Here is a 16,745-nt window from a genome sequence, read left to right as displayed (position 1 = left end):
AACGTAATTTTCCTTTGCAAAATAGCTGCTTGTTTGAAACTTGCTTCACAAGATGTGTAAAGTATTAGAACTCAAAAACGGTCTCCCCTCCCTCCCCTTCATTTCATGCTTTTGTATGGCTGGATTTTTCAGGTTGTTGGATTTGGCGAGTATGAAACGGACACACCTGATACAGCTGTGGGAGAAGCACAGAACTCTTCCAGTGCGGAGGCCACTGAGCTTGTCTTCCTCCCTGCTTCACCTCTAATGGCTGAGACTGTGCCCATCACAGATATCCGGGCATTCACGGCAACACTTAACCTGTTCCCCTACCATAAGATAATAAAGTGAATAAGTGCTGAATCTGGAAGAACAGTGTTTGAAAAAAAATGGGGTAGTTTGATATATTTAGTTTACAAATTATGACTACACGAAATAAGATGAACAGTCCCAGGATGGCCGTAGCTCCAGCGCCTGTTGGATAAAAGGTTTGAATTGTCATCTTCCAGATATTTGCTTATTACATTATACTGCAGGAGCTCCATATGCCCATGAAGGGGGGTTTATGAGCCTGAGGGTTTCTCTCATACTGATGTAGAAAGTATCTTTCCACTGCCAAGTCACTGTATAAAGATGTGCCTTGGGCTTGTATCTTAATTGACAGGCCTTGCTCCATTTTATTAACTAAAATATTTGTACATAATTTTGTTTTAGTAAAAAAAACTTCTCACTGGATTGTGAACTGCTGCTATGAAAGGAACTGTTATTAGGCAGAAAGATGGCAACAGATTTTTTTTTAACATTCTCTCTGCAACTTTGGGCTCCCTTTTGAGTTGAAGGGGGAATCCCTTCCCTCCACCATGCTCTAAGAAAAGAGGGCGGTAAAGTGATTGTTTGCAGTCTCCTGGCTGGAGCTGATGGATGAAGTAGCTGTTACTGCAGCAGTTGGAGAGAATTTTTCAAGATCATTGCAGAAACCCCCTACCCTCATCTCAGACACCAACTGTAAATGTGTTAGAAATATGCCAATGGCACTGTTTCCTAAATGTTGTTTTTTTAAAGGGCTTTCTTTAAAAGCAGGTAAGGAGGAGATAAGCCAAAATAGAGGCTCTCTCATCTGATCAACTAACGAGTCTCAGCACCACAGGTCACTACTATTAGAAAAGACTGTTACTGTTTGGTTTGCAGTTCTGGGGATTGTAAGTAAAAAAAAAATGTCTGAGATAAAAGCAGTATTCTAAGGTAGAAAATATCATTTTAAATAAATATGTATTCCTTTAATTTTTGTAGTACCATTTTTTCCATTGCTTTTTATTCAAAACTCATAAAAAAAAAAAAAAAAAAAAAAAATATCAAAGACACCCATAAGTGTGGAATATCAACAAAAGCAATGTAACATCAGCACAGCCTCTTCTAGAACTAGGGAAAACCTCCCCCAACAACACCCAAAGCCATATTAAACATCGCATCAGATGAGTGCTCACTGTTTCTTCAGCAAATGCCCTAAACCCTCCCCAGTAGTTATCTGCCAGTTGGACCCATTCTTCTTGTGACCGATCATATTGTCCATCAATTGTTTCATATCTTGTATTACCTTTAAATGTAATGACCAGTTGAATGTTTCCACTTGGCAACTATCTCACTTTTGGCTGCCGACAAACATAGATCCTCTTATACTGAACTGCATGGCAAATGAGACTTCCTCTCATTTGCTGTGCCGGGAATTGTTAGTGCGGTTTAGTAAAACAGGCCTGAAGGCATTTAAATTGCCATTGCTATTTAGGTCCTCTCTCCTGTTACTCAAGCCCAGCAGGCATGCTTTGGGCTCGAAAGGAAAACCCATACCCAAGCATCTTTCCATTAAAAGAACTTATCTTGCCAAAACAGGCAGTTTTCCCACATGGCCCCCATTCATCCAGATAGCTCTGTGGGGAAACAGCCTTTAACTTTACTGGAGTGTAATACCTTATAAGCATTTTCCCAAATCAATATACAAATGGAGACCTTTTTAACTTCATTAAACACTCTTTTTCATTCCCACTAAATCCTCTTCCCATTGGACCATTAATTTATAGCTTCTCCCTCCCAGCCAAAAATTATATAAAAATTGATATAGGGTCCTTTAATTTCCCCAGTTCCACCTACAAATTTTCAAGATGCTCACTTTCTCCTCTGGATCATCCCGCAACCAACCCTGAGAGCTAATAAAATGCTTAGCCTGTCTTGAAACAAGCCCCCTAGCACCACTTATTTTTCTATATGACTAATGTTCATTTGTAATTCAGCCAGCCATGGTTTCCAGGCAGGGTCACAAAGGCAGACCTGCTCACCTCCCTATGGACCGTGCTGCTGTGACTTCAATGCCAAATCATGACAGAATGGACTCTATGAGTCCATAAGTAATCCCTGCCTGGCAGGGTTGATCCAGTCTTGACCATACCCCATTGCATGCAGGGACATGTGGTTCTGATTTTCCCATTGTAGCCAGCTTTTCTTACAGAATCCAAGTCCCTGCATGCATTGGGGTATTGTCAGGACTGGATCACGCCTGTCAGGTGAATCTGGATCTAGTTGGCAACCCTACCCATCCTCTAGCATGGGCTTCCTGTTGGACTAGGAACCTATGCTGTGTTCTGGGATACAAGTGTATCTTGACAGAGTTAAATGCTCACTGCTCCCTTCATGCACTGGCTAAGTAGGTGGGAAAGGGAGGTGAATGGGTGTCTTAAAAAAAAATTGTCTACAGCCACTTGAATCTAAGTTTTAAAAAAATGAGGTCATATTGGAGAACACCATGATATGGCAATGGTCTTTGATCATTCTGAGGAACTCTGCCCAGGAACACCCATTCACCACTTAATGGATACATGAACGGTTTGGGGTAGTTAGGTGGCATTAAAAGGTGTTGGCCAGCTGGCCACGGCAGAGTCATTCTTTGAGTACAAGAAGGATATAAGTAATACCACAGATGGGTGAGGTCACAGATGGTGTGGACACTGCCCAGCATTCTAGAGTTTTCAGATGTTTGTGCACATGCCTTTTCTGTCTTGTTGTTGGGGTTTTTTTCCCCCTTACTGCAGAGCTTTGAGAACTGAGAGGACATTTTCTAAGTGCTCTCTTCAGCGCAGGATTTCCGCAATTACCATGCATTTGCTAGCCTGTGACATGCAAAATAAATGTGCAACTACTGTGGGGGAAAATGGGTCCAGGACATCATAGAAAGGTTGGTTGACAGGAGTGGGGTGTCTGGCTTCCTGGTCTAATGGCCCACCCCTCCTTTTTTTAAAATAATTCCCTAGTGACTAGTGGCATCCTTCCATAGGAGTGATGTTTGCTTCTGGCACCACCACCTTGAAAAATGGCAGGGCTTGTCTGCCTTTCCTGTGGGGTACATCAGGTGGGCTAGGGAAGGGATTGGTGTGGGAGTGTGCCAGCCACCAGGGCTTTATTTTTTATTGGAGGAAAGGGGCTTGTGGTGGGTACTACTAGGCCACCAGGTAAATTTTTTAATTGTGGGTAGACAGGTCAGGGAGGGAGATGTTTTGAATGTCACCCTATCAGTGCCTAAGTCAATCAGGCTAAAGCCCACAAACAGTCTACCCAGCTTTTTGTTTCTTTTGACCTAACAGGGCTTTTTTTTTTGGGGGGGGGTGTGGGGGGGGTCAGCCTTCTGTAACCACACTTTATCCAATTGGCTAGCAGGCTGCAACTCCTTCACATATGCTAAGGCTGCAGCAGTAACCCACTTGAAGTCAGCCACCATTAAGGAGATCTGCAAAGCTGCAATCTGGTCTTCAGGCCACACATTCACATCATACTCTTGCCTTAATCAGGAGAGCTGGTTTGGGCAGACAGTCCTGCAGAATTTGTTCAACTCCGCCCTCCTAGGCCCATACTGTTCCAGGCTGCACCTACACCAAATTTAGTTACAATTCAGTGTGCTTGGCCCCAGGGAGCCTGGTAGCTAGAGAGTCCCATATGTGGTAATACTGATGCCCTACTTGTCCTAAGAGAAAGCAAAGTTACTCACCGGTAGCAGATGTTCTCCAAGGACAGCACTACCCGCTGGAGTTGTATTCTCTAAGCTTTTAAATGTTAACTGCTAGTCGTGTGCAACTGAAGTGGGTGGGCAGACTAGTCAGCCAGCCTGCCAAAAGATGCTTTAAAAACAAAACAATAGAAATCAAACAAAATAAAACATGGAAAAGAAAATAAGATGATACCTTTTTTATTGGACATAACTTAATACATTTCTTGATTAGCTTTCGAAGGTTGCCTTTCTTCGTCAGATCGGAAATAAGCAAATGTGGTAGCAGATAGTATATATAAGTGAAAACATTCAAGCATTACTATGACAGTCTGACAGAGTGGGAGGATGGGGGTGGGTCGGAGGTATGCATGGGGACATCAAAGCATATCATTGATATTCTAACAGGATGGGTGTGGATATCAATGATATGCTTTGATGTCCCCATGCATACCTCCGACCCACCCCCATCCTCCCACCCTGTCAGACTGTCATAGTAATGCTTGAATGTTTTCACTTATATATACTATCTGCTACCACATTTGCTTATTTCCGATCTGACGAAGAAAGGCAACCTTCGAAAGCTAATCAAGAAATGTATTATGTCCAATAAAAAAGGTATCATTTTTCTTTTCCATGTTTTATTTTGTTTGATTTCTATTGATAACCTTAAGAGTGGACTAACACGGCTACCACACTCCTCTACTTAAAACGAAACAATAAACTAATCCTAGAGCACTGGACAACATCCCCAGCAGAGCTCCATTAGTGATAACATAGTGACAGCAGATAAAACCCTGGATGGGCCATCCAGTCTGCCCAACAGTCACATTCATTATCAATTCAAGCTTAAAGCAACAGTGACCATGATATTATATACTTGATCGTGGTGTTTCTGGGACATAGACTATAGAAGCCCACCTGGCTCTGTCCTTATGTTCTAACTATTGGAGTTGCCGTCAAAGCCCACAGCAGCCTATCCAAATCCATGTCATTTGCGGGACAAAGACTGTAAAAGTCTGTCTGGCACTGTCCTCACATTTCAAATTACTAGAGTTTCCATCCAAGTTCTCTCCACCCTATGTGTCTCATTCATTTTCTAATTAGAGATCCTCTGTGTTCATCCCACACCTTTGTGGCAGAACCACCTCCCTCGGGAGAGCCTTCCAATCACCAACCACCCTCTCCGTGAGAATTTTCTGACATTACTCCTAAGTCTACCACTGCACAACCTCAATTCAAGTCCCCTAGTTTTACCACTTTCCCTTCTCTTGAAAATAGTTGTTTCTATATTAATACCTTTCAAGTATTTAAACATTTGTATCATATCTCCTCTGTCCCTCCTCTAGGGTGAACATATTCAGGTCTTCCAGTCTCTTTGCATATGTCTTTTGGCCCAAGCCCCATATCATTCTTGTTGCCTTCCTTTGGACCACTTCAAGTCTTCTTACATCTTTAGCAAGATACAGCCTCCAAAACTGAAAATACTCCAGGTAGGGTCTCATCAATGACTTGTACAGGGGCATCAACACCCCCTTTCTTCTGCTGGTTACACCTGCTTTATCACACTGTTTAGTCACCTTCAGATCCTCTGTTACTAGCACCCCAAGATCCCTCTCCCTATCTGTGCATATCAGCCTCTCACCACCTTACATCTGCCTTGGATTTCTACTCCCTAAGTGCATCACTTTGCATTGAATTTTAATTGTCAAACATTAGACCATTCATCTAACTTCTGCAGATCCTTTTTCATGTTTTCCACTCCCTCTGGGGTGTCCACTCTGCCAACTTCGCTCTCTAAGTGCCAGGCTGCCCTGGGGAACCTCCTATTTGTTAGCTGCATTGGTTAGAGGATGATCGGAGACTTTCCTACCCTTTTGTTCAAATTCTATTATAAAAAGGTGCACTATTTTAACTCAAGTTTTGTGTACTTTTAGGAGCATGCTCTCTTTTTTTTTTTTAACTTGATACATTTGCATACTATTTATTTACTGCATCTTGACTTCACTTCATTTATAACCCTTACATTTAGGGGTACCTCTTCTTTTTTTTTAAATTTTTAGCATATTAATTTTGGCTCTTTATTAAAATCTGAGAAAACACGTTCAGGCCAAAGGGTTGAAAAAGGGCAAATATAACACTATGAAGTATGTTAACATTGGCCATTAATACATGTAGTACAGTTGATAAAGGAGAATGTTACCATAGATGAAAGTGCAAAATGTAATCTACTGGGAGCTGAACTTATTTTTTATTTATTACATTTGTACCCTGCGCTTTCCCGATCACAGGCTCAATGCAGCTTACATCGTAACAAGAGAATACAATCTATAGTAACAGAATCAACCAAGGGGGTATGTGATAGGACAAAGGAACAAGGAGTAAATGGGATAGAAGAACTTAACATGTATGTTCACTGTTCAAACATGTAATGAGCTATTTTTGCATCTTTCGCTAGTTAATGAACCATTATGTTAAAAGCTTATTAACAGCATATGTTAGATGACACTGGCCTACAACACCAATGTTAGTTTTAACATGCTTTAATTCATGGGCCCCTTATTTTTGAAGTTATTTTTAACTAAAGAGGAAAAGCAGACAACTGAATAGAACTGGGGCTGCATTTCGATTCAAATCTTTAATCTTGATTAAAGGCAGGGGTAGTCCATTGGGGGGGGGGGGGGGGGGCACACACATTTCCTCTCCCCTTCCCTGGTGGGGATGCCTTAGCCCCTCCCTCCTTACTGCCTCAGATGCAACGATGCTGCCACTCCCCCAAGCATGCTCAGTTCATGCACAAACTCAGCATGTTTGGGGAGTGCAAGAGTCAGTACAAGGAGGAAAAGGGGCAAATTAGGCAGCGGATTTGTTCAGCTGGCAGGGTTTGGCTACCCCACAACTCTATCAAATTCCTTACCCCCAGCCCAGTCCTTGCTTCTCTCCCTCCCCTCTCAGATCTGCCTACAGCTCTCACTCAACTATGTGCCTGCCCAGTGTAACTTTTGAAAAGAAAGCAAGTCTTCAACCCTACAGCGCCCTTCTGACTCAATGTCCTGTTTTTGGATGGACAGGATAAGTCAGAGGGAAAGGCCCCCTTTGCAGGGCTGAAAACTTGCATGTGATTAAATGTTTAAATTGCACTTTAACTTGCAGCCTTAAATGGAACCATTTTCAAAATAATTTTAGTAGAACACAAGGATAACGTACAGCTGCTTGTAGTTTAACTGCAAAGCATAGTTTAGAACAAGTAACGAAGCAATTGAGGTAATATTTTATTAGGAAATAAATACAAATACGTAAGTTTTTGAAAAATTAATTTTATGAAGCTTTAAGATGTACTAATAGAATTAAATTGCAATCTATGGTTACAGTTTAAACAGTTAAATCCTGAAAATTAAAAAAAATATTTTGATTTAAACATGGAAATGCCAAAAAAATCAGTTTTATAATACAGTTGCTAAATAACATTTATGCATAATTTTCTAATAAATTGTCCACTTCTTACTCTATTTACATATTGAAAATATTGATTGGCTACATATATATAACTTCAATTGAAGCTCTGAATCTAGGTATATATGTATAAATATGTATAGAACCATGACTGAAATCTGAAATGGATATCAAATATTTTGTTCTTTATGCGGTGCTAGGTAAAGAATGCATGTTGAACAGCTCTACCAGTGCCTTAGAACTGCATCTTTGTGGTGCTGGGGGTAAGTCTGCTGCCTCCGAGACCCAACTTGATGGCTTCCATCTGAATTCAATGATGACTGTAGCATCCAATGGGTGAGAGATGGCTTGGAATTGTTTATCTGCCTCAGTAAGTCCAATATCCCTGAGATAGGAAGCACTATCATTGAAAGAGGTGGTGTTCAGTTACACTAGATTTTGAAATCAAAAGAACGTGGTAACACTGGTGTAAACATTACTTTGATTTGTCCCAAGGCATGAAAGTTTGTGGATTTTATTTTTCTTCTGTAAACTACTTAATGCTTACTCGCTACTGCTCTTTTCAAAAGTGGCTCATCGTAAACCCAACATTCTCCATCTTCATGAAAAAGCTAAAACAAAAAGATATGATTATTAGCTCTATAGTTTATTAGGTGTTTTGTGAAGCAGGTATATAAAGAAAAAAAGTACACAGCCGTGAGTAACAGTGGCGTTCCTAGGGGGGGGCGGTGGGTGCGGTCCGCCCCGGGTGCCGCGCGCGCCTGTCCTCCATTCGTTCCATGCTTCTTCTCTGCCCCAGAACAGGATACTTCCTGTTCAGAGAAGAAGCATGGAACAGAGGACAGGCGCGTGGCACCCCCCCCCCCCAGCGGCGTGCACCTGGAGGGGGGGGGGTTCTTTCGCCAGGGGGGGGGGGTCGCGCTGCATCCGGGGGGGGTGGGGCGCATCAGCGATCCGCCCCGGGTGTCAGCCCCCCTAGGAACGTCACTGGTGAGTAAATAGCAGAACCCTAGAGGATGTGCCCTCACAAGGGGCACATCTAGTGCTACACACTCAATTGTGTTATCAGTGAAATTAGCAAGGCAGTAGTGATCAGATATGCAGTGGAGGTTTCCATATGAAAGAGTAGCAAACTAGCCAAGGGAAAAGAGTTGTTCACTGAGTGAACACAGATTCAAAAATAAAAGGAAACATGAAAAAGAAACCTGGAAGATACAGTGGGGGAAATAAGTATTTGATCCCTTGCTGATTTTGTAAGTTTGCCCACTGACAAAGACATGAGCAGCCCATAATTGAAGGGTAGGTTATTGGTAACAGTGAGAGATAGCACATCACAAATTTAATCCGGAAAATCACATTGTGGAAAGTATATGAATTTATTTGCATTCTGCAGAGGGAAATAAGTATTTGATCCCCCACCAACCAGTAAGAGATCTGGCCCCTTCAGACCAGGTAGATGCTCCAAATCAACTCGTTACCTGCATGACAGACAGCTGTCGGCAATGGTCACCTGTATGAAAGACACCTGTCCACAGACTCAGTGAATCAGTCAGACTCTAACCTCTACAAAATGGCCAAGAGCAAGGAGCTGTCTAAGGATGTCAGGGACAAGATCATACACCTGCACAAGGCTGGAATGGGCTACAAAACCATCAGTAAGACGCTGGGCGAGAAGGAGACAACTGTTGGTGCCATAGTAAGAAAATGGAAGAAGTACAAAATGACTGTCAATCGACAAAGATCTGGGGCTCCACGCAAAATCTCACCTCGTGGGGTATCCTTGATCATGAGGAAGGTTAGAAATCAGCCTACAACTACAAGGGGGGAACTTGTCAATGATCTCAAGGCAGCTGGGACCACTGTCACCACGAAAACCATTGGTAACACATTACGACATAACGGATTGCAATCCTGCAGTGCCCGCAAGGTCCCCCTGCTCCGGAAGGCACATGTGACGGCCCGTCTGAAGTTTGCCAGTGAACACCTGGATGATGCCGAGAGTGATTGGGAGAAGGTGCTGTGGTCAGATGAGACAAAAATTGAGCTCTTTGGCATGAACTCAACTCGCCGTGTTTGGAGGAAGAGAAATGCTGCCTATGACCCAAAGAACACCGTCCCCACTGTCAAGCATGGAGGTGGAAATGTTATGTTTTGGGGGTGTTTCTCTGCTAAGGGCACAGGACTACTTCACCGCATCAATGGGAGAATGGATGGGGCCATGTACCGTACAATTCTGAGTGACAACCTCCTTCCCTCCGCCAGGGCCTTAAAAATGGGTCGTGGCTGGGTCTTCCAGCACGACAATGACCCAAAACATACAGCCAAGGCAACAAAGGAGTGGCTCAGGAAGAAGCACATTAGGGTCATGGAGTGGCCTAGCCAGTCACCAGACCTTAATCCCATTGAAAACTTATGGAGGGAGCTGAAGCTGCGAGTTGCCAAGCGACAGCCCAGAACTCTTAATGATTTAGAGATGATCTGCAAAGAGGAGTGGACCAAAATTCCTCCTGACATGTGTGCAAACCTCATCATCAACTACAGAAGATGTCTGACCGCTGTGCTTGCCAACAAGGGTTTTGCCACCAAGTATTAGGTCTTGTTTGCCAGAGGGATTAAATACTTATTTCCCTCTGCAGAATGCAAATAAATTCATATACTTTCCACAATGTGATTTTCCGGATTTAATTTGTGATGTGCTATCTCTCACTGTTACCAATAACCTACCCTTCAATTATGGGCTGCTCATGTCTTTGTCAGTGGGCAAACTTACAAAATCAGCAAGGGATCAAATACTTATTTCCCCCACTGTATATAAGCTGCACAATGTCAAAAGAAATACAAAAAAAAAGTATTTAAAAATCAGCAGCTGGGGCAGAACTCCTTATTCACTCTTCAATCAAGCAGAGGCAGGACGTAGCAACTGGCAAGAATGAAAGGGCTCCAGCAGTAATTTTCATGCCAGACTGTATAATAAAGCAACAGAGAAATCTAAAAAGCGTGCCTGGTCGCATAAAGAGGGGTTCAACAGCTTAAAATTCCTGTACATTTCCCTTGTGTAGCTGAACACTCACATGGACCACTGTGAAGGTTGCTTACATGCAAGAAATGTTTTCAGAACCAGCAGCCATAGGCAGTTCTCACCAGGAAGTGACATCATCCGAGAAAGCCACTGAGCAGGACATACATAAAAGCTTTCAAAGCTTTCTAGACTGCTGCCCTGATTTCCCACAGCAGCCATCTTGTTCAATATAAAGCTATCACAAGGCCACTTGTTATAGGTAAGCAACTTACATAGTAGATGACGGCAGAAAAAGACCTGCACGGTCCATCCAGTCTTCCCAACAAGGTAACTCATATGTGCTACTTTTTGTGTATACCTTACCTTGATATGTACCTGTCCTTTTCAGGGCACAGACCGTGTAAGTCTGCCCAGCACTATCCCCGCCTCCCAACCACCAGCCCCGCCTCCTGCCACCGGCTCTGGCACAGACCTTATAAGTCTGCCCAGCACTATCCCCGTCTCCCGCAACCGGCTCTGGCACAGACCATATAAGTCTGCCCAGCACTATCCCCACCTCCCAACCACCAGCCCCACCTCCGGCTCTGGCACAGACCTTATAAGTCTGCCCAGCACTATCCCCGCCTCCCGCCACCGGCTCTGGCACAGACCATATAAGTCTGCCCAGCACTATCCCTGCCTCCCACCACCGTCTCTGGCTCAGACCGTATAAGTCTGCCCAGCACTATCCCTGCCTCCCGCCACCGTCTCTGGCACAGACCATATAAGTCTGCCCAGCACTATCCCCGCCTCCCGCCACCGGCTCTGGCACAGACCATATAAGTCTGCCCAGCACTATCCCTGCCTCCCAACCACCAGCCCCGCCTCCCACCACCAGCTCTGGAGGAGAAAATGGATTGAAGAGCAAAGGGGGTGGGGTTTTTGGCTCCTCCCCCTAAAACAATGATGTTTAGCCAGCCATTAAAGGATTTGTGCCAATCTAACCCACTTTACTGCATCGAGGTCTACACTTTGATCTTGTGGAAGTTATTTAATTTTTTGATGCCTCGTTTACAAATGCAAATTGTGAACTCTCCAAGGCCAGGGCTTTCTGTAGTTTTTTTTTTTTTTTTTTTTTTAAAGAAGAGGGTATATTAGTTTGGGCGGATGGCGAGTTTTGATTGTTTTGTGTTATGGTTACATAGTGAAATGTTTAAAGTTTCTGTACCACAGATTGGCGCATAAAAGAAACTGGCAGATACTTATTTTTGTATGGAAACAGCTTAAGTGACTGCGGGGGGAAAAGTATTCGTACGCTACCCGTAAGTAGTTAATGGGTACAGGTGCACAGGGCACAAGTAATGATGGTTCGCACAGAGGAAGAGTGTATAGGCAGGGGGCTATCAGACACAAGGCCCTTTTGCCCTTTGCGATGTATTCTCTTGACTGTATTGGATATGGTGTCACAGGTCTTATTATGTAATAGCCATTTCCTTTTGTGTACAATGTTATATAAACCTCAATAAACAAATTTGAACATAAAGAAGAGGGGATTGAAAAAAATAAAACACAGTGTAGGGGGGTCCAGAGCCCGAGGTGAGGGGGCACATTTTAGCCCCCCCCCCCCACCACTTTTGACCCTCCCCCCGGCGCCCCTCCCCTTTTGACCCCCCCCTTCTCCCCGCCGTCAACCCTCCCCCGCCACTACTGCCATCGGGTACCTGTGCTGGCCGACTCACACACAAACAGAATCCTAGGCTTCCACATCAGCTGCAGCAACACGCTGGCCTGGAGACCGGCTGACAGGGACCCCTGCCAGCACAGGTACCCGACGGTGGTGGCGGGGGAGGGTTGGCGGCAGGAGGGCCAGGGCCCCTGTGGCCCCACATAGCTATGTCCCTGGTGCCAGTAGGTAGCAAAACACAACATGCTGGCACTGTTTTCAAGTTCTCACACCCCACCCCCTTTTTTCTTTTGATAACTTCCCTGCCTAAGGCCAGAGCATACCAATTTTGAAAGCTATGAATCAGACCTTCTGGCTCATAAAAATCTAGTGGCTCAAAGGCCATGGTTGGTTTGATCAAAAACTATTACCCAAGGCAGAGTACAGCAGGTACAGATTAACAACAGTACAATAGCAAAATGATCAAATATCAGCATAAATACAATCAATGAGGTAAATTTGGAAATGGCGAACTGAATCCTAGTAATGGGACTAACATGGAACAGTATCAGAAATATAAACATCTAAGCACTTTAGAACAATTATATAACAGAAACATGAGAAACGTCGGTACAATACAAATGATACCATAATAGGCAACTTGGAAGAACATTCAAATAACATGATGTGTCATGAAGTATGATGTCTGCATAATACCAACGAAACTCCTAATAGAACACATTAAAACATTCAAACACAGATATGAGGCTAATGCTGTTTGTACAATATAATGAAACATCTTACTATGTTACAAGTCAAGGGGGCAAATGCAGTTGAGATATGTAGACAGGGACAAGACGGGTAGTACAAAGTCAATTGGAATAAATAGATGGGTTGCTAAACTGAAGGCAAATTATATGTACAGCTGAATAAGAGGTTTTATTTACTTGGATTTTGCTCACACCTTTTCAAGAGCAGCTCAAGGTGAGTTACATTCAGCTACACTGTCCCTAGAGGGCAATGGAGGGTTAAGTGACTTGCCCAAGATCACAAGGAGCAGCAGGGATTTGAATCGGCCGCCTCTGGATGTCATGACGGATGATCTAACCACTAGGCCACTCCTCTACTCCCTTTAGTAGAGGCAGCCCTGTATAAAAGCCGACAAAAGCTGTAACCAAGTTCTGGAATAGTGGGAGGCTACATAATTGAAACTTTTTTTTATATATAGTTATTGCGAGAAGCATATAACTATTTAGAAGGCCTGGCATAACAAGAATTTTTGGAAAAACTGTTTCATTCCAGGTTTCCTGAGGCAGCAACATGCGAAACATGGTCCGTGTTGGGTCCCAAGAAGATAATTTGTGTGTTTTAAAATTATTTGCAGGATATAAATTTGTATTGTTTTCACACCAAAGACCTTCTCTAACACATGATAAGAAAAATGTTAGGTCACTGAGGGCCAGATGCACAAAAGCTTACGCACTTGGAATGGTTGTAGCCCGTCTAAAGCAAACATTATTTACCGTGTAATACACAAAGGGATTCTGCATTTCTTTTACTGTCCCCTCTAGCAGCTACTGAGAACCCTATGCAAATGCATGTCAAGGAGCTCATTAGTATTAAAATGAGCATTCTGAGCAATGCATAGACCTGAGCGCCTACCTTAAACGTGCAAAATTCTACGGCAGGTTTGGATCTGTCCTTATGGGGAGCAATCTGCTTGTACTGAATAGTGCAAACAGACTGTTCCTCATGGTAGGCGCTCACTTCCCTGATTTGACCTGACCCTCCCCCCTGACCTTAACTTCCTTGGTGGTCCCTACCCGCTGCACCCCAAGCAAAGAATCCCCGGTGGACCCCAATCCCCCTTCAAACAAAAATCTCCTTGGTGGTCTAGTGACCCCCTCCCCTCTCCACCCTTTACATTTGGCCTTGCCTTTTCAAAATGGCAGTGCCCAGCCCCTGCTTGGTGCATTCTGGGATGCACTGGGAGGGGCTAAGCACCATATAGGTATTTTTCCCCTTATATAGTGCTTAATCCCGTCCTTGGGGGAGGGGTTTGGGGTTCACTGAACCCATCAGAGATTTTTTGCCTGGGAGGAGTAGGGGTCCACTAGATCACCAGGGATTTTTTTGCTTGGGGATATAGAGGGGGTGCAGGGTCCACTGGACCAACATGGATTTACTGAAAGAGGCAGGGGTCACTAGACCACCAGGGAGTTTTTTTTGAGTTGCGCGGCGACATCCTCTCAAGGTCCCCCCCCCCCCCCCCCCCCCCAATGCAACTGGAAAAACTCCCTGGTGGTCTGTCAAATGCATCTATCAACTTCAAGTCGCAAATAGTTTTACCGCGGCACCTGTAATTAATGGGTGCCTTTGTGCATCGGTGTCTGAGTGTGCAATAATTAAAAGCATTTATAGACACATAGGAGATCTTTTAGGTATGTGATGGTCCCTTTAATATTAGCACACTAAAATATTAAGGTAATTCTCAATATTATATAGTAAACACAATTTTCCTGCTGTTAACTCTGCAGGGTATTCTGATATACTGTGACGATCTTTTCCTCCAGAGTTTAGTAACAATTGATTGTTCCCTCTTATCTGTTAGATATTTGGGCTCAAGGCATGGCAAACACAAGTCAACCCACACTTCTTGAAATAGCTGGGTGTCTTCTATGTCTAAGACATCAGAAGAAAACTAGCTGATGCAAAATCAAATGTCTATTCTTTTTTAAACAAAGTTACAGCTGACTCACAACTGCACCAAAAATTAAGGAAATGCTTAAAATGATAAACACCCTGTTTACTAAGCCACGCTAGAGGCGCACTAGCATTTTTAGCAAGTGCTAAGTATTAGCGAACGCTTACCGTATACATGCCTATAATATTCCTATGGATGTCTACACAGTGTGCATTAATTTTTAGCACACGTGAAAAACGCTAGCGCACAGTAGTAAACAGGGCCCTAAGGGATCAATAGGATAAAGAAACATGAAGCTGATGCAACCTAACAAAAAGATGACTCATGACAAAAAAAATAAAAACATCTGGTGGGCTGTGGAGGAAAACAGAGTGGAGGAGTGGCCTAGTGGTTAGGGTGGTGGACTTTGGTCCTGGGGAACTGAGGAACTGAGTTCGATTCCCACTTCAGGCACAGGCAGCTCCTTGTGACTCTGGGCAAGTCACTTAACCCTCCATTGCCCCATGTAAGCCGCATTGAGCCTGCCATGAGTGGGAAAGCGCAGGGTACAAATGTAACAAAAATAAAATAGATACTATTGGAGATTCTACATGGAATGTTGCTACTGTTGGAGATTCTACATGGAATGTTGCTATTGTTGGAGATTCTACATGGAATGTTGCTACTGTTGGAGATTTTACATGGAATGTTGCTATTCCACTAGCAACATTCCATGTAGAAGGCTGCGCAGGCTTCTGTTTCTGTGAGTCTGACGTCCTGCACGTACGTACGTGCAGGACGTCAGACTCACAGAAGCAGAAGCCTGCGCGGCCACAATGGTTATCTGCAAGGGCCGACTTCAACAAGGAATGTTGCTAGTGGAATAGCAACATTTCATGTAGAATCTCAAACAGTAGCAACAGTGGAGGAGTGGCCTAGTGGTTAGGGTGGTGGACTTTGGTCCTGGGGAACTGAGGAACTGAGTTCGATTCCCAGCACAGGCAGCTCCTTGTGACTCTGGGCAAGTCACTTAACCCTCCATTGCCCCATGTAAGCCGCATTGAGCCTGCCATGAGTGGGAAAGCGCGGGGTACAAATGTAACAAAAACAAAAAAAACTGAGGTTGTCCAACATGATGGCCTCCACTACTCTAGGAAGTTCTAAAATTTTACTGGATGATGACAATCACTTATGGGGACTGCATATCCCACTTGCCCTCCGAGAAAGAAAGAACCTGCACATGGCTGAATTCTCATATGTTTTAAGCGAGATACGGAGAGCAGGAGTGGGAAGCCATGTGTTGATTTAGATACAAAAATGCACCGATGGAATAGCAGATGTTGAAAAGGCACAAGACAACAAAGTTATGGCAAGCAGGTTCAGGTATAAATCTCAGTTATACTTTGTGTGCGACAGTTCATCTAATATATGCACAGGATGTGTTAGGAACAAAATTTATTAAAGATTTCAGGCTCAAATAGAATTTTAGAACGGAACACAGGGGAGCCATATTACTCTGAGATGAATAAGCAGTGACAGGCCACAGGATACAGAGTTTGGAGTCCCTGTTGACTCACCTTGGGATGTTATTTTAAAATCATGTTATTTGAGTTGGACCCAGCAAGGCTCACCTGTTCGGGAAAAATCAGGGCCAATGTTTGCAACTGGGCAGACAAGTTTAAAGATGTTCTAGTCAGCCTGACATTCTCATTGAGGGAGATCATGTCACCCCAGAAAGCTAATGAGAGTAATGAAATGGACCAATGGAAGGTTCTGAAAAGGGGGCTGCAAAGTGAACCCACAGGAAGTGACCAATGGTAAACTGACAAGATGTCAGAATAAACTTTCCTCCCTGGACTTTCCCTATTTGCTGCCACATCATCAAAGGCCTTAGAACACATTAAACAGGGGTGGCGCTTCCGATTCGGGTTCATAATCTACA

The 16,745-nt window shown here is 43.7% G+C and overlaps 2 protein-coding genes across 13 annotated transcripts in view; one reads left to right on the top strand and one right to left on the bottom strand.

Moving 5' to 3' along the window:
- Positions 1–1,260, top strand: part of NRDC (nardilysin convertase) — a 137,145-nt gene extending 135,885 nt beyond the window's left edge. Inside the window, exon 31 of the mRNA XM_030205933.1 lies at positions 133–1,260. Within this exon, the coding sequence (XP_030061793.1) occupies positions 133–330 (198 nt within the window). The 3' untranslated portion in view covers positions 331–1,260. The remainder of the gene's footprint in view (positions 1–132) is intronic.
- Positions 1,261–7,292: 6,032 nt separating this feature from the next.
- Positions 7,293–16,745, bottom strand: part of OSBPL9 (oxysterol binding protein like 9) — a 272,285-nt gene continuing 262,832 nt past the window's right edge. For 4 of the 12 annotated variants that reach the window (XM_030205288.1, XM_030205285.1, XM_030205289.1 and 1 more), the window contains one exon: positions 7,307–8,070. In XM_030205288.1, coding sequence (XP_030061148.1) covers positions 7,996–8,070 — 75 coding nt within the window. In that variant the 3' untranslated portion in view covers positions 7,307–7,995. Of the gene's footprint in view, positions 8,071–16,745 lie in introns of all 12 variants that reach the window. The other 8 variants (XM_030205278.1, XM_030205279.1, XM_030205282.1 and 5 more) reach the window with 4 other exon arrangements.

This window comes from Microcaecilia unicolor, chromosome 6 (assembly GCF_901765095.1).
Source record: "Microcaecilia unicolor chromosome 6, aMicUni1.1, whole genome shotgun sequence".
NCBI classification, from domain to species: domain Eukaryota; kingdom Metazoa; phylum Chordata; class Amphibia; order Gymnophiona; family Siphonopidae; genus Microcaecilia; species Microcaecilia unicolor.
This window is presented reverse-complemented; position numbering and strand designations above follow the sequence as displayed.